Source organism: Mycteria americana (genome assembly GCF_035582795.1).
Source record: "Mycteria americana isolate JAX WOST 10 ecotype Jacksonville Zoo and Gardens chromosome Z unlocalized genomic scaffold, USCA_MyAme_1.0 Scaffold_18, whole genome shotgun sequence".
NCBI classification, from domain to species: domain Eukaryota; kingdom Metazoa; phylum Chordata; class Aves; order Ciconiiformes; family Ciconiidae; genus Mycteria; species Mycteria americana.
In genome coordinates this window covers 13,767,565-13,784,750 of record NW_027445436.1, presented here as the reverse complement: position 1 = coordinate 13,784,750, position 17,186 = coordinate 13,767,565, and the positions used below count along the sequence as shown (strand labels likewise).

Genomic DNA, 17,186 nt, shown 5'->3' with positions numbered 1-17,186 from the left:
CATAGCGCTAGGATCTGCCTGAGACAGGGGAAAGCCTTGAGCCATCCTTGGAGATACATGGAGCCTCCTGCTCTCCTCAGATGTTGGCTTTACTTATACCGACAATATTACTCATTTCATTTTTCACCAGCTTGCACATTTTGCTTTGAGAACCCATCAGTTATCCCATCCCTGAATCCAGTCTCATTCCTCGGTGTCTCAATGAAAAGGACATCTATCATCACATCTGTTTGCAGCGCGTGCAATATGAAGATGGGAAAGAATGAGATGTCCCTGAGGATGCTGGTCCCCCACCAGGCTCTGCTTCACCCTCTGGCCATTTATTCCTAATTGCCTAACTTCTCCCATTTATTGTGTTTGTTGAGTGTGTAGATCTTATTAGGAAGAGTCAGTGGCTCTGTAATTAATTAAGAAAAGCTTGGGACATTTCCTAGTACTTTGTACTCGTGTTCCTGCCTGTGATGTACAGACATTGCCAATATTCATCCCAGGAACTCCCAGTCCAAGGACAGGCAGGCAGACAGACTAAGGTCAGGGCACAGGAAAAACAAGTGGGCTTTTCTGTACAGGTCAGTTATATCCTGGGCTGCATCCAAAGAAGCGTGGCCAGCAGGTCGAGGGAGGGGATTCTGCCCCTCTGCGCTGCTCTGGTGAGACCCCACCTGGGGTACTGCATTCAGCTCTGGGGTCCTCAGCACAGGAAAGACATGGACCTGTTGGAGCAGGTCCAGAGGAGGCCACAGAAATTATTAGAGGGCTGGAGCACCTCTCCTATGAGGACAGTCTGAGAGAGTTGGGGTTGTTCAGCCTGGAGAAGAGAAGGCTGCGGGGAGACCTTATTGCAGCCTTTCAATACTTAAAGGGGGCTTATAAGAAAGATGGAGACAGACTTTTTAGTAGGGCCTGTAGTGATAGGACAAGGGGTAATGGTTTTAAACTAAAAGAGGGTAGATTCAGACTGGATATAAGGAAGAAATGTTTTATGATGAGGGTGGTGAAACACTGGAACAGGTTGCCCAGGGAGGTGGTAGATGCCCCATCCCTGGAAACATTCAAGGTCAGGTTGGATGGGGCTCTGAGCAACCTGCTCTAGTTGAAGATGTCCCTGCTCATTGCAGGGGGGGTTGGACTAGATGACCTTTAAAGGTCCCTTCCAACCCAAACCATTCTATGATTCTATTCTATGATTCTGTAATATGCTTTGCAGAGCAAGGGTGATATTTTCTAAGCAGAGCACAATGTAGGAGGTGTAAGCAGAGACCTGCTGGGCAGGCAGGACAGGGGAGCAGTGGCAGCAGACCTGCCCAGTCTGGGGTATGGGTGCAGGACTCGTCCCGCTAACCACTTCCCTGTGCTAACACTCCTTCCTTGCATTTGCAATGCAACTCCACGGCCTCTGCCTCCCATCCCGTGCCCGTGCAGTCGGCATCACATCCCCACACGCTGCAGGTCCAGCACCTGACTGAGTCACGGGGTGGCCGATGGCCATGGGATGGGGTGGGAGCTGGAGGTGTGCTACCTAGCGGGGCCCCGCGTTCAGCAGATGCTTGCCACAGCCTTGCCTGGCGGTCCCTACCCATCATATCACCTTCCCAAGCACTGGCATGTGACTGGGCCGTGCACGCTGGAAAAGACCATACGGAGCAGAGAGGAGAGGTTGGAGAGGGGGAGGGTGTCTCAGCTAGAGAGGATTAGTAAGCGTGGACAGATAGGGAAAGCTTTGAAAGAGGGGACTTGTGTCAGAGTTGTTGCAATAGTGAAGGGGGAGGTAGCTGGATGATTGGAAGAGGAAGGGAAAGAGCGAGCCAGGAGGGAGGGATGACCTCAGAGGCAACGTTTGGGATCAAAGTGGGGAAGTCTGCATCTTGTGGAGAGGAAGATGCTGCAATCATCAGAGCAGGAGAGAGCACAAACTTGGGGAAAATCTCTGACAATAAGAATAGGAAGAAATGAATACAGAAACCACGCACTGGGATGATAAGCGAAGATGCTGGTAGGGTTGCTATGGACATTAAGTTTGGAAGAGAGTAGATGTTCAAGGCTGTAGCTTCTCGCCATGCCATGAACAGAACCCTGTCTGCTGACTGAAGCATTTGCACAGGTTGTGTTAATAGGCATCATCCAACCTCGTTTCCCAGGGTCTGAGCAGATCTCTGCCTTGGTTCAGAACAGAGAGGGCTGCAGGGATGACAAAGACCGGTCCTGCCTGCAAGGACCGTTCCTGCCCTGGGTCCCTTCCGTGCTGTGTCTGCCAGCAGGGAGGTGGAGGTGCAGAAGCCCCTGGAAGTGAAGAACAGGTTTGATTGTGGTTTATCAGCTGATCCAGAGGAGCTCTTGACCAGGGCAGCTGCAAAAAGAGCAGATAATAACAGAGGAGAGGAGGAGGCTTCTTTGATCCATTTTGATTAGGAGATGCAATGCAACAAATGGATGGAATTTGAGGCTGTGTTTCATAGTACAGGGCACACTCAGCTTTAGAAATGTTGACGGGATTCACAGATCAAGAAAAGTTGAGGCTGGAAGGGGCCAGTGGATAGTCTAGAGCAACCCCCCTGCAGCTCAAAGCAGGGTCAGACAGAGCTGGTTGCCCAGGATACTGTCCAGATGTTTTTTTAATACTTCTAAGGATGGAGACTCCACAACCTCTCTGGGCCACCTGTTCCAGGGTTCAACCATCCTCACAGTAAAAAAAGGTTTTCTCTTGTGTTTAAACTGAATTTCCCATATTTTAATTTGTGCCTAAATTATGGATGCAAACTGTGGGCAATATCCCTGATTCCAGGGATATTTTTGGTTTCATTAACTGAAAACACATTTAAAGCAGTACTTCTCAGTTATGAGCCAGACAGGTTAGAGCAAACGTAAGCCCAGGATTTAATTTATCCCAAATAGTGTTTATGATCAGGCACTTACATGATGTCTCTATTTACTGCCTTACTCATCAAGGCAATTGGCTGGTCCATTTCTGGCTATTAAAGCCATGAATGAGCAGTCATAGACCTGCACAACCTGCATAAATGGTTTGCTGGCAAGAAATACACTGAATAAACACAAACTTCAGCTACAGGGTTATTTAATCACATAGGAAATGTATTTTACTGGTGATTCCCTCCTAGCTGTGTGTGCAGGGGGTGGACGAACCCATTGCTCTAGGACAATATGCCAAAAAATGTTGAGTATTAAGACAATCTCACCAATTGCTGTGGGTTTTTTTGTTTTGACCACGCTCCTGGCTGGCTGGTCACCAGCAACGTGGGGAAGATGCTGTACCTGCTGCATCACGCTTCAGCAGTGGGTGACAGTAAGGACAGATACTCAGCTGTCATGACACTAAGCTCCCTTGGCTGTTTCCTCACCCCTGGACTGGGTACAGCATATACACAACAGAAATAAATAGACTGTAGCTAACCTCCTCTTGTAAAGAATTGCCTGTGTTTTAGGAGGACTCACAGGGAATCAAAGGCATTCCAGTTGTTCACGTTTTAGGTGATACACTTATGACACTTATGATGATTTATGTACGTACACATACATATATTTTAAAAAATCTATATTTATATATTTATTTATATATATATATATATATCTGCTTAAGTAAGGAACTTTTGCCCCCCTATGGAAGCATCTCTTCTTAAAAATCACAGGGAGGAATATATAACATAATTGAGCTCTTCAAGTGGCCAAGACAGAATTACTGATGCAGAGAAAAACTCCTATAGTGTCTTGTCTTGCTGATGATGGTCAGTCCATCTTCCGGAGATGCATTTCCTCCTTTTCCAAGCCCACAGATCTTGCTCCTGGGACTCGCTGCCTGAGTCAGTAGATTTTAGGACATGGTTGTGGAGAGTGGCTTAGCTGGAGAACTCACCTACCATGTGTCCAAATGCCACTGTTTTGCTGACCGTGGGAGGAAAAGGCAAACAACGGGAGTGAGCTGTGCCTCTGGAGGAGCCACACATCTGGGAGGAGGAGTGCAGGAGTCCATAGGCTGGTCAGGAGAGAGGAGTTCAGGGAAAGAAGGTGCAGGCAGCTGTCTGAAGGCTGGAAAGCTTCAGTGTTTCCAGCATTCAAGCTGGTTTCAATTTAAAATGTCTTCGTCTTCAAGATTTTCTGCTTAACCATTAGGACAAGCAACCCATTTGTATGTAATTTTGTGAATGACAGTTAATATCCCCACATAACCCTTGGGCTGCAAAAACTGGGTCTGTGAGATAAATGCCAAGAAATCTACAAAAAGTTTGAGGAATTGGCTTCTTTTCCTGTGCAAAGAACAGGTCAAAACCCCCTCCTATAGCACGGCGGACACGCGCTGTGTTTTAGCGAGCCAGAGTTAAGCTTGGCCAATCAGCCTCAATGGATCTATCTGTCACGAGGATTTCAGCACGGACCCTCCTGTTGCTCCACCTGCCCCTCTGTTAGAAATTACTGTCCCCAAGCAGGGCAGCAGAGGCAGATGTGTGCCTGAGCTGACAGTCAGGCACTTGAGCTGCGACAGAGTAGGAGCTAAAAGTAATGCCTTGGCCTCTGAACTGGCTGGCTGAGGACAGGCACAGGTTTGCTTCTGTCACCTCTGCTGTGGCAGTGGTTGAACTCCAGCAGAGCTGCTGGAAGGTGAGCAGGGGGGGTCCTACGGCTGGAAGTGAGCTCTCTTTTTGGCACTGAGCAGCCATGCCTTTGGCTCCAGCCCTGCTGTGAAACCATAGCCCCGGCCAGTCTCAGAGCTCACCTCTCCCTCTGGCCAGGAGGGATGGTGGCTATCAAGGGTGTTGACTGATTGTCACTTAGGATGACATTTGGCTTGGCAATTCTAGTAGGACTGATAAGGCCGCTTGTTTATTCACAGCTAAATCCACAAAAGGACTTACATGATACAACATTCCTGTGCCTGTACGCTCCCCACTGCCTGCTGGGCTCTTCCACGGCAGGTTTATGGGTGCAGTCCCCTTCCAGCCCCAGGAGCACGTCCAGAGGAGAGGTGTGAAGCCAACACATTGCCGGCTGCTCAACAGAAAACCTGCAGCAAGAAGGGTGGGAACATCTTTGCCACAGAATAGCCTCTGGCCTCCTGGCTAGGATGCAGCTTTGAAACCTCTCAAGGGAAGGAAATTGAAAGTGGGTCTCCCACATCCTGGGAGTGTGCTGTGGCCACCACGCCACTGGGTTAAGATGGGCACTATCACTTTTTGCAGATTTCTACCTCAGGAGATGGTAGAAACCTTTGCTGCCCTTGTGATGAGCCCTTCCTGGGAAGATGCTACCAGCAGGAGCTTCCAAAGCACAAAGTAGAGGAACGGTTCAGGTCTGAACACAGTTGGATCCTTGCTTTCAATGCCTGCTGAGAGAGTGAGGTCTTCCTGGGCATGCACAGCACAATCACCAGGGCTGGGTGGTATGGACAGGGGAGATAAGAGGGATGGCACCAGAAGAGTTTAAGGTAAAATCCTATGGAGTTGAGATTCCAGTAGGATTAGGAGGCAGCTGCCTCCTACGCAGGAGTTTTCAGGAACATGATTTTGGACTTACGTGCCTAAATTTTCTGCTTAGGATCCAAAAGCTCTTTTTGAGTCAGCTCATGCAAGCTAAATATCCAAGGCAGTGGGTGCACTGGGGGAATAATCTGGGTAAATCTCAACAAGGGCACATGCTCAGCTGCCTCAGCCCTGATTTCAGCACCAGATATGTGCTAGGCTGCCTCTGAGAGCAGTTGTTGACCTCCCAACAAATATGAAAACATGCATCTCATTTCCTGACACCATCCGCAGAAGCTCCTACCTCTACACTTCCACCACTGCAAGCCCTCAGCAGCTGATCATAAACAGTTCCACGTGTCGGGGAAACAGAAACTGTAACAGAAAATGTGCCCTGTTTGTTTTGGATTCGATTGATGAACACAATGACCATGTGATAATTCCCACCATGTGTCAACTACTTAAGTTTCACATCTCTCTCCCAGCTTTCTCTGAATGTCTTCTTGCTTCTGTGCTCTGCTGCTAAGAAGAAGCTGCGTGTAAAGGTGCTTCCCATGGAAATGCTGTTTTCTTCCACCAGCACTGGTTTCCTACATGGAGGCAGGTGTGGAGGGGAGGGCAGAAATGATGAAGGAGGAGGGAGGGCTGTGAGAGGAGATGCCCACAGTACGGTGGGGAAGGCTATGGACGTGCTTGAGGACCTCAGCTTTTGCTAGTTTTAATTTATTGCACCTGGAAACTTAGCGCTCTTGTAAATATTACTGTTCTTGTTCCACAGGAAGGAGAACTGAAACACTAAGAAAGTGTTGGAAGTCATCGCTGAGATTTCTTTTTACATATTTATCGTTTCCTCGAAGTCACGAGACCCCAGAGGGGCCACTTTTTCTTGTCTGTTTATTTTTTTCTAGTAACACTTGGCTTAGAAAGGCTGTCATGCATGTACTTTGGCAGTGCTGATCCTCCTTCGCATTACCACTATTCTGAGATGGTTGCGTGTACTGAGGTGCTGAGTGGCTTCTAATCCCATGGACGATGACGGGAGTGCTAATTGGTGAAAAGAGATCTTGAGTATCTCAAAATAAGTATCCGTGACCGAAAGCTAGCGTGTGTTCTTGTGAGTATGGGCTCCTAACTCTTTTTTTCACGGGAACCTCATATATAATAAGAAGAAATAATATTTGCCCGCATCCCAGCAGGTTTCCCTGCTTTGAGATTGGTGCTTAGAAGTTACTTGGAGACTTTGCAGAAAGCTTCCCCTTGAAAGCAAAAGGCACCTTTTAAGGCAGGTGAATGGAGAGTTGCAGTCACAATTAGAGCTCTACAGTTTCCAGCCATGTAAATATTTGTGATAGTTCAAATATTTTCCTCCTCCCATCTGGGTGAAATCCTAGCTTCAAAGCTTTGGGGGTTTTTAGCGCTAAACAAGAGATCCAAAAATAGCCTCCTGGTCAGAGCATTTACATGGGCAGTAAGTTCTTGCTCTACTCTGCTTATTTCTAAACGCAGAGTTGAACCTGGACTCTCTCGTGCCAGGGAGGAGCCTGGACACCAGACTACTGGCTGCTCAGGCAGATGTTTCTCTTTTTTTCTACTCTGTCAAGCTTTTCTTGAGGAGCCTTTTGCTGTAACTGGGTACCACTTTCAGGAAATGTTTCAGTTTTATTGATCTGCTGCTTTGTCAAATTTCCCAAGCAGTTCTAGTTGCAAACGCAGCCTAAAATGGAAACAAATCTTTTAACAAGTAAGTCTTTGATTATTTTATAATGGTGCAATAAATACCAGATGCAATTCATAAACATGAATCTCTTTGGTCTCATCTCTTGGATACCTTTGTTAAGCGATGTGCTCCTCTCTATTCTCATCCTGAATTGCCATCTAGCTGCAGCCCTTGGGCTTGCTCCTTGGTCTAGTCTCAACTGATTTCTGGTCTGCAAACAACACTGGGCTTGAGCCGAGGGTTAATAAAATTGTGTCTTTGCACCAGTGACAGGCTTTCCTGAATAAAAGAGGTCTCTTCCCCGGACAGCAAGGGATCTGACGGAGCTAATCCCTCAGGGCGGCGGGCCCAGCGCCATTTTGTGGGGGTAGGCCTCGGCATGTGGGGAGCCATGCACAGGTGCGCGTCTGCGCCCGCACTCCCGCACACAGACACGAGGACGTTGGCTGGTGCACACGCACGTTTTATTTTCACATCTCAGGCTCACACGCGGAGCTGTGCCGCCCTGACCGGCCCCTCGCCCCCACCCGCCGCCGCCGCCCGTTTGTCGACGGTCCCTCCAGCACCCTTCGCCCCGCGCTCGGCGTGGCACCTCCGCGACACCCCCTGACCGAAATCCCCCCCGGGCTCTCGCGAGAGCGGGCGGCTCTCCCAGCTCCCAGTATGCCTTGCTCTTCCTCTTCCTGGCCGCCGCCCTGAGGTGAGGGAGTCATGGCAGTCAGGGAGCGGTCTCAATCCGGTTCCATCCTGCCCAGGGCGCCCCGGGGAGGTGATGAGGGGGCGAGGACTCGGTCCGCTTTGCCGGACGCCCTCGGTATTTGTGGGACTGTCGCGGGGGAGGAGGGGCAGGCCCTAGGGAGAGTCCGTGGCTGCGGTGATGACTTTCTTAGGACAACTTTGGATTTAATTGTGAAAAGAAAGCGTAATTTCTGAGCAGCTCCTTCAGTTCGCTATCGGCAGTAAGGTAAACAATCCAGGTTCTGCATGTCTGTGTTAGAAGCTTAATATGGGAGTTTTTTAATTGCTTTTTTGCAGTTGAGCTCCAAAAATGGTGCGCTATTCTCTGGATCCGGAGAACCCCACGAAATGTGAGTTTTCTTTTTCGTGGACGTTCGCGTGGGGCTTTACTGAAGCCGTTGAGGCTTTAATTCCAAAAGTTGGTCTCTTTTTCTCTGCAGCATGCAAGTCACGGGGATCCAACCTGCGAGTGCATTTCAAGGTACGTGGTGTGTGCATGGTCGAAACGCAAATTCATTTGTGTTTTGTTTTTTGTTTGTTTTTTTTTTTTGAAGGCATGTCTTTTACTCTCTTGTATCATTACGTAGTTACTTAAGGGTGGTAGCATAGGTTATGGCCTGTGTTTGCTTTAGCTGCTTGTAATGTTTTTTATCCACAGGATCAAAAATAAGATGGCATGTCCTAAAGAGCTTCCTGTCTAACATAGCTAATAAAATACAGTAGGAAAACAGTTGCAGTGAATTTAGCAGGAGGAATTGGGCTAGTGTTAGATGAGAGATTTGTTTCATTTGTCTTACTCTGCCTTTTTGGTTGTTTGGAAAGAACATCGGGTTCATCTGATCATGCTGCTAGTCAAGAAGTATGGCAGGGGAGACTTGCGGTATTTGGCATGAGGACATAGGTTCCTCTGGAAAAGGTGTAGGTGTGGCTGTGAATTCAGGACTCACTGGAGTTAACCACAGAACCAAAGCTGAGCAGGTGCTTTTCTGCTCGGTGTTATATAGTGCAGGTGAAGAGAGGTTTCACTTTGGTTTGCTCTTTTATTGTGATCAGGTAGGATTATAGTTACTCTCTGACTTTTGCGTTTAGTGTGCTATCTTAAGCACCGATCCTTTATTCTGGATTTTTCTTTCTGAGCCTTTTCCTCTTTCCCCTTTATAATTCCCTTATGGAGATAATTACATTATTTGTAGCTTGTTTGTGTACCTTGTTTTCTCATTGCTTCCTCTGAGGTGCCATATTTGACATTTTAGTAGGAATTTATCCTTCAGGCTCCTGCTTTTTTGGATTAGTGGCCAAAGAGGAGCTACGAAAAATATAAATACTCAAACTTTTAATTTTGCTGGTTGGAAAGACCTAGCCGTTGGGTAAAAAACAATAAAGATGTGCCAGAGCTGCAAATTCAGTAATGGATGTCATACCAAGGGTTAGAAAAGTAGGTAGCAAAAAAAAAAAAAAAGCATTGCTAATTATTCTTCATTCTTTAACTTTATTTTCTGAGTTTGTAGCAAAAAGAATAGGATCCAGGAAAGAGAGAGGGGTGCTTTTGCTTACGTTATAACTTGGAAAGATCTGTTAAGAGGAACTTCGCTGTGCTTTGTGTTGCTAGAACACTCGTGAGACTGCCCAGGCCATCAAGGGCATGCACATCCGCAAGGCCACCAAGTACCTGAAGGATGTCACCCTGAAGAAGCAATGTGTTCCCTTCCGTCGCTACAACGGAGGAGTCGGTAGATGCGCCCAGGTGAGGTCTGAGATAATTATTTTGGTATGCAATCTTAATAAAAGGGGGTGTAACAGCAAGTTCATGGTGTGTAAAGGGCAAGTTGTGTTGTACCGGGACAAAAACGGAACTCTCTTCTTCTTCCAGGCCAAGCAGTGGGGCTGGACGCAGGGACGCTGGCCTAAGAAAAGCGCGGAGTTTTTGCTGCACATGCTCAAAAATGCAGAGAGCAATGCTGAGCTCAAGGTAGGTGGCATAGACGTCATTAAATGCAAAGTGTTGGTGTTGCGTTGTGTGTTGGTGCTCCTGAACTCGGTGGCTGGGTAAGGCCTGCTTTGTAGGTGAAACTGAATTGTATAGAGGCTTTTGGTTTACTGGTCATTTGAGTTAGGCTACGTGCATTTTTCAAGTTAAAATGTGAGGAATAATTTTTCACAGGTAACTAGTTTGTGCGTGGTCATCAACTGTTTAGAATAAGCGTGGTTTAGATCTCTTAACATCTACAAACCAAAGCAAAATCTGTGGACTCTTGGTCATTTTGTGTCTTTGTAATATACTCGGCGCTTAATTTGGTAACTTTGATGGCAGTGATTACTATCTTAGGACACCTTTGGAATAACTGTGAAATAATCATACCTTCTTTCTGAGCCATCGGCATAATTTTAAATTCATTGTGACGTGTAGAAGGGTGGTTGGCGTCTTTCTGACTTCAGCTGGTGCTTGCTCGGTAAACACTCAGTTCTATAACGTTGCCAAGTTGAGCTGTTTTATTTGCCAGCAGTGGTGTGGGGGTGGTTATTCATGGCTTTGCTGCAGACATTATTTATTTGAAGAGAAAAACAAGTCACAAGTTTTATACACACACACACCCTCCAGGGTCTCGATGTGGATTCTCTGGTCATCGAGCACATCCAGGTCAACAAGGCTCCCAAAATGCGCAGGCGTACCTACCGAGCACACGGTAGGATCAACCCCTACATGAGCTCCCCCTGCCACATCGAGATGATCCTCACTGAGAAGGAGCAGATCGTTCCCAAGCCAGAGGAAGAAGTTGCTCAAAAGAAAAAGGTACTAAGCGTCATGTCCTTAGTCCTCTTTAATGTCGCTGTCAAGAAATCTTGAGTGTTAACGCTTGGCATTTTTCAGACAGAGGGGTTGCTGCGATGACTATCTTAGGATACCTTTGGACTACCCATGAAAAAAAAAAACGCGTTATTTCTGAGCAACCTCAATATTTATTGTAAACGCAAGGTTGAGAATTTTAGGAAAACGCTTCTCCGTGGTTTGTATCGCAGGGATGGTCTGTTCCTCCCTCCCCTGGAGCAGTTTCAGCGTTTCCTGTTGCACATGTAAAGTTGTGATGTGTTACAATAAAATTTAAGGCAAGTTGGCAGCCTGTAAGCAATGTAGTACTTGTCAGGATGCTCGTTATGTGCAGGTATGTATTATTAGTGGAACAGTCTGTAAACAGATGAAGAAATTTCTAACAGTTCTCAGTACTTCTTTCAAAGGCTGACTCTGTTTTTAAACTTATTTGTAAGATGTTTTGGGCAGCTGTAGACTATTGCTGTTTTCTCATTTGTGCATTTGTTTTTCAGATATCCCAGAAGAAGCTGAAGAAGCAAAAGCTGATGGCTCGGGAGTAAATCTGATGCAACAGATGTACATAAATAAAAGTAAAAAGTTAAGGTTTATTGTGTGTGCTTCTCTGCTCTTTCAAGGCTTTTGCAGTAAATGGTGCCCAGTGGGTCTGCTTGGCTTTCAGAACCATCCGCGTGTTGCTTCGGGACACCTCGAGAGCTGGGGCAGTAGGCACTGCAGTCAAAAAGCACATCACTTCACCTGCGGGCACACTGATGATGAATACGAGTATATCTACACCTAGATCAAGGTCATGGCAGCCAAATACGGGTGTCCGTTTCTCCTTTCCCCGGTCTCCGTGCCTGGGCACAAGCCGGCAGCAGTCCTGTGCCCGCCTAGGTCCCTACGTCTGACGGCCAGCTGGCGGTGGTTGCGGCTCTCCGGCCACGGGACATGGGCCACGTGACGCGCACACCGCCTTCTCCTATTGGCGGTGAGTCGGCCGTGCGCATCAGCCGGAAGTGTGGGGGCCGTTTCCGGTGCGACGGAGGAGGCTGTGGCAGCCGGTAACGACGGTTGGTCGCTGCCGACTGAGGTGAGGGCGGGGTGGGCTCCGTCTTCTCCGGCGGGGCCTGGGCTGCTCCCCTGAGGGTCCCTTCGTGGAATGCTAGTCCTCTGTCCCGGCCGGCGCCCGAGCACGGCTGCCCGGCTGGAGGAGTCCGCGGGGAACGGCCTCGCCTCGCCTCGCCGTTTGCTCCCCTTCTCTGCGGCCTGAGCGGCTCTGTTAACCGGGAGCAGACGGAGTGAATCCCGAAATGTAACAGCTCGTGCCAAGGTGTGGAGCTCTTTGGTTTCAACGCGTGTTTGAGCGGAACTTTACCGATTTATTATAGGTATTTATTATTACTTTGCACTCCAGCCTTGACGTCAATACCAACGGGAGGGGAAATGCCGCCGGCTGCAGCAGCTCGTCCTTTACCGTAAACCGGGAAGGTTGGCCTGGCTTCTGGGGAATATTCTAGCCTGAACATCGTCCTGTAGAGAAGCAGAACTGGGATGTATTACATAAATTAGCCCTTCTAGACTAGGTCATCCTTTATGAAAAAAAAAAAAAGAGCCCTCTTGTCTGCGTAGCCTTTTTTTTCTGTTTCGTAATAATAGTTGACTAAAGACCGAGTTAAACATGGGAAACAAAGACCAAACGTACTTAAATTTGCAATGTCATGCATGTTCTCTCTGCTGACCCTAATGTATGGTGGCTTACAGAGATAAACAAAAGCTTGTATCACAAAGAAACAAGCTTGCTATTAAAATTGGACCGTTTGCCCTTTTACTCTTCTTCCCCTCCCCCCCAAATTAATTGCTTGCTAACCAGCCAACAGAGCATCACCAATTCACAGAAGAAACTCATGAACAATATTTAAATGCATTAGGACAGGTGTTATGCTTCCACTGACTTTCTTTTGCATCTGGCAGAGGTATGACTTATTTTTCGGTCTGGAATCTTGACGTGAAGTGGCTGCACAGACACTTGCTGTTACCTCCCAAAGACAGCCTAGGGTGTTCCCTCCAGCCACGTTCTTTAGTGGATGAATCCACATCTTGCTGAAAATTTAGCATCTAGGAAGTTCTGGCGGAGAGAGTACATGAATTGTCTTTTTGAGCGACTTTAATGGATTACCTCATTCATGTTGTCTCAATTTAAGATTCCTCTCTGACTTCAGAGATGAGCAGATCCTGTAAAACTAGATCTGAAGCAGCCAAAGCTACACTTAGAAGTAGTCAACTGGAAATTGATATTCTGTTGTTCCACAGAACCTGGGGCTAAAACTCTTTAGGATAGCTTAAAAAAAAGTGAAACTCAGATCCCAAATAAAGTGTGCACATCTGCCTCTTCATTCTCCATTCTGGAAAGCTTTTGTTTTGCTTCTTAATCTAAGAATTCAGCTGTCGGCAGCCTAGAAAGGAGGAATGTGAAGGACAAAGCTGCACTGCACAGCATGGATCTAATATATTGCTCATCAGCACTGAAAGGGCCAGCTCTAATCCTACATAACTGCTTCCTCTTCCAGTTGTACCTTTCCGCCCCTGCCCTTTGGCTTTCTGCTGTTTTTATCGCAGACCTCAGGCTGCTGTTTTTGAAGACTTCTTCCCGGTTTTGGGAGAGAGGGATGGATTCAGTTCCTAATAGTTTGGCCAATTGTATGGGATTGGTGTGGGATCAAGTGATTCCTCCTGTGCAGGAGGAAGGAAGTAACCCATATTCTCCTTTTCTCAAATCCTGACTAGGATTCTCCCCCCCCCCCCCCAACCTGCCCTTCTGTGGTAGCAAGCCATTAGATTGATTGGAGTCCTGCCATTTAATTTCACCTTAAATAAAAAGGGAATGAGAAAAACAAACCTTTTGGACCCTCTGTTATATTATGGTAAGAACTGGGCTAATATCTGCAGCTTACTGCTTAAACTGTTTTTTGTGTGGTTTAAGCAAAAACTTATTTTCTGAATGTGCTTTTCCAAGTTCCAGCTGTAGGAATGATGAATTAATGCAAACTCCTTTTTTGTTAAAACGTCAAGAATGTTTCCCTTGTTGAAGACTTTATAACATTGGAACGTACAGTGTTTTTGAAACTTTAACAATTAATCTATTATTAAAGAATCTTTTATGTTTGAGTATCAACTACAATCTTTATTTATTATTTAAGACTGTTTTCTTAGCTCATGGCATACAAACACTGTCATCCTAAATTGTTGGGTATTTTTCCCTCAGCAGCTTTGTCACAGAACAAGAGGAAGCCATGGTGTGCATCCCTTGTATTGTCATTCCCATTCTCCTCTGGGTCTACAAGAAATTCCTTGAACCGTATATCTATCCCATTATTGCATCTTTCATTAAGCGTGTATGGCCCAAGAAAGCTGTGGAAGAAAAAACAACTACAAAACAAGGTCAAGGAGGCAGCGCTGGAAATCCATGGGCACCTTCAGCCACGAAAAGAGATCAGGAGGATGAGTCTGGAATTTATAAAGTAAGATTAATCATTTAGCTAACCAGGGAAACTCCAGATAAAACACCCAGCAGTAGTTCAGGGTGGGCACCACAAAAGAGTAAATAGTTGGGTGTTTTTATAGATGTTTTTGTGACTATTTTCTTATGAAAGGGAGTGACCCGTACTGAGCCAGCTGGAAATAGCAGTTACTCCCAGATAGCTTCTGGTAGGTCTTGGAAGGATAGGAATTGCATCTGTTTTCTGAAACAGCTTAGTTAATTTTATTTTTTTTTTAATGACTGGCTATTCTTTCAGAGAAGGAAGAAGTCAAATAATTGTTACATCACACCAGGTGCATGAAGCAGAATTAAAATAACCCCCACTCTTCAGCTAGCTCTGCCACTCATAATGGGGGAAAATGTTTCGTGTGTGTAAATCGTGCATTTGTTATTTATCTCTTCTAAGAAAATTCAAAGATTTGTATATGTTGTCTCTGCCCTCACTCCTCCCCCTGCCCCCTTGAAGCAAAAATTATGTGTAAATCTAAAGAGACACCATCACTTTGGTTCTTGCTGCAGATTTCTTCATAGATCTTCACTGGCCTTGCTTCTAAAAGTAATTTTCATCACCAGCTGTTACTGTTCTGGGTGTGGAGTCCTTTTTTGACATCCCATTAATGATGCTGTCTTTTATTTGCAGTTTGAAAGCAATGGCATTGCAAATGAAATTGCTGCAAAGAGATTCACAGAAGTTTCTGACAAGAAAACAGATTAAAGGAATTCATTCATAAGGATTTTATTCCCTTGTGTCCAATATGAACTGGTGATATTTCTCTCACTTTGAGACTTTTTTCTTTGCACATTTTAGCTGAATAAAAATCCTTACCACTTACAGGAGAGGGTCTCTTTTGCCACTAAAATGGCAGCTAGCGCATTTCTTAATTTAAAATGTTTGAAAACTGGAGTTCGTTATTTTCCTCACTGGAACTACTTTTCATCTATCATCTATTTGGTGTTATTAGAGTTTAGGTTAAATAACTTATGAATAAATCTAGCTTTGGAAGGTAAATGTATCTTAGCATCTTAGTTTCACTAACTGCTAAGCGCAATACTTCAGGCTTTCACCTTAAAAGCTATAGCTATTCTTGACGTTGCTAAAGAACTATGAATTGCATTGTGGCAACATAAGCATCATGGTTAAATTATGAAGAATACATATTTTTCATGTCAGATCTGTGGATGAGCTAAAGGAGTTATGCTATATGCAAAATTTACTTAGCTTACTAAAAGCACAAAGTCTTGATTTGATACTTCCATTAATTATTTTCCTTGAAACATTGTGCCTTTCTTTCCTGAAGAGGAGCAGCAGGGGCATGATGCAAGAGAATTGCTGCTTTCTATTTTGTTGCAGTGGTTTAAAATGGTGCAGTTCTGTCTTTAAAAAAAAAAATCCAACTAAAATCTCTTTAACATGCTTGTGTAATTTGAATTATAATAAACCAGGATTTTATTTAAAAATAAGTTGCTTCATACAATTGTTCTTAGGCTTCTGAGCTGTAAATATTTAGAGTGGTAACAAAATCTTTGAAAACCTGTAGACAGGCCCTAGGCAGAAGGAGGTCATAAAACTACTGACTTCATGATAAAGAAAGTGATCTCAGAAAGTCCAGCATTGCCTCCTCCTGGGAAGATGCATTCTGGTACTGACTTGCATCCCAACATGATAGTGCAATTGTGAGGCGTTTTAGATGCCTCTGTGCTTAGTAGGGAATAGAAGTGATAATTCCTGCTTTGTCCTCTCTGCCAAACCAGAGAGCTCTTGAAAAAAACCAAAACAAAACCATTCCAGCAATTTTGGATTGCTATTTAGGATTTATCATTTTTCTAAAAGTCCTACCAAAGGTATGCCTAAAAAGGCATACCTTATTATATATGCAGTCCCTGAACCGTCACTGAGGTCCAGTCTTGTTCTTGTGACTGTGTTTTCTCCTGGCAGATAATTAACTATTCCAAAGACTTGCTTGATGTCTGTCAAATGCCTCTGGTGAGGCGTATTGTTTCCTACCACTACCCGGTTTTGTCAGGTCTTGTGTGAATCGATCTGCAATGTTCACAGCTGGATATCGGGCCCTTGTTGCTACAACCATTACTTCTGTAATGAGTTGAATCACAGAAAACTCCTTGTAAGATGTTGCCTAATAGTTTGCTCTCCCTTAATGAGCTAGTCTATTAGGAAGTGAATTTGGTATTGCTGTTTAATCAGCTTTTGCATCATCCTTGGAAGATAAGCCCCCATCTGATCAGTGTATCACAGATATAGCTTTCTCCTAGACCAGTGAAGTACCTACCCTTTGTGATATTAAAGCCTGGTTTTATTATTCTGAGCATGCACGCATGGTATAATTCATACAATAAAAGATAACAATACTAACTGTGCACTCCTATTGCTGTAATAATCAAATGTAAGTATACAATTCACATAATGATTGATGCTGCTATAGAAATCCACTGTAGAGCCCTACCCTATCTCCATAGGAACTTAGACAATGTACCTTTGTCTAATAAGCAGGATGTGGCTGTTGAAAAGCAGAAGTGTAACTGATGTATTACTAGCCTAGTTAGTAAACCATGAAGAACCGCTTAGATCTGCCAAAAAGGTAGGAAAGTAGGGGAAAGGTAATTCCGGCAGGGGGAGATCGTGACCACCGACTCATGGATCACCTACCCCAATTATACCTCTGACTCAAATGATGAAGTTGAAGAACAACTAAGCATGCGTACTAATTTACATGCTGGGCGAAGAGATTTTAACCAATCATTTAATAGAAGAATACTGCATAGGTATTAGGAAGTTGAATATGTTAATGCTTTGTGTATAAATAACTGTTAATTTGAAAGCTTGGTGTGCTGTCTTGGGACAGACACCCATATCTGCGCAAATATGCAATAAAATACTTCTGCTCTGTGTGTATATTG

At 45.3% G+C, this 17,186-nt stretch overlaps 2 protein-coding genes and 3 non-coding genes across 6 annotated transcripts in view; all 5 read left to right on the top strand.

Annotated features, from left to right (window-relative positions):
* The window catches only part of CZH18orf32 (chromosome Z C18orf32 homolog), a 349,853-nt gene extending 334,751 nt beyond the window's left edge, over window positions 1-15,102 (top strand). The window contains exons 1-3 of one of the 2 annotated variants that reach the window (XM_075488900.1): window positions 11,776-11,822; window positions 13,998-14,250; window positions 14,911-15,102. In XM_075488900.1, the coding sequence (XP_075345015.1) occupies window positions 14,023-14,250; window positions 14,911-14,985 (303 nt within the window). In that variant the 5' untranslated portion in view covers window positions 11,776-11,822; window positions 13,998-14,022 and the 3' untranslated portion in view covers window positions 14,986-15,102. Of the gene's footprint in view, window positions 1-11,775; window positions 11,823-13,997; window positions 14,251-14,910 lie in introns of those variants that run through there. The other variant, XM_075488901.1, reaches the window with a different exon arrangement.
* RPL17 (ribosomal protein L17) lies at window positions 7,847-11,340 on the top strand. Its single transcript, XM_075488896.1, has 7 exons — window positions 7,847-7,885; window positions 8,221-8,273; window positions 8,364-8,404; window positions 9,533-9,667; window positions 9,794-9,892; window positions 10,523-10,714; window positions 11,245-11,340. Exons 2-7 carry the CDS (start codon window positions 8,234-8,236, stop codon window positions 11,290-11,292), a joined length of 555 nt encoding a protein of 184 aa, XP_075345011.1. The 5' UTR covers window positions 7,847-7,885; window positions 8,221-8,233; the 3' UTR covers window positions 11,293-11,340.
* On the top strand, window positions 8,055-8,123 carry LOC142402989 (small nucleolar RNA SNORD58). The gene has a single exon (XR_012773553.1). It is a non-coding gene; the product is annotated as a small nucleolar RNA SNORD58 (small nucleolar RNA).
* Window positions 10,229-10,298, top strand: LOC142402991 (small nucleolar RNA SNORD58). The gene has a single exon (XR_012773555.1). It is a non-coding gene; the product is annotated as a small nucleolar RNA SNORD58 (small nucleolar RNA).
* On the top strand, window positions 10,802-10,873 carry LOC142402990 (small nucleolar RNA SNORD58). The gene has a single exon (XR_012773554.1). It is a non-coding gene; the product is annotated as a small nucleolar RNA SNORD58 (small nucleolar RNA).
* Window positions 15,103-17,186: the final 2,084 nt, after the last annotated feature.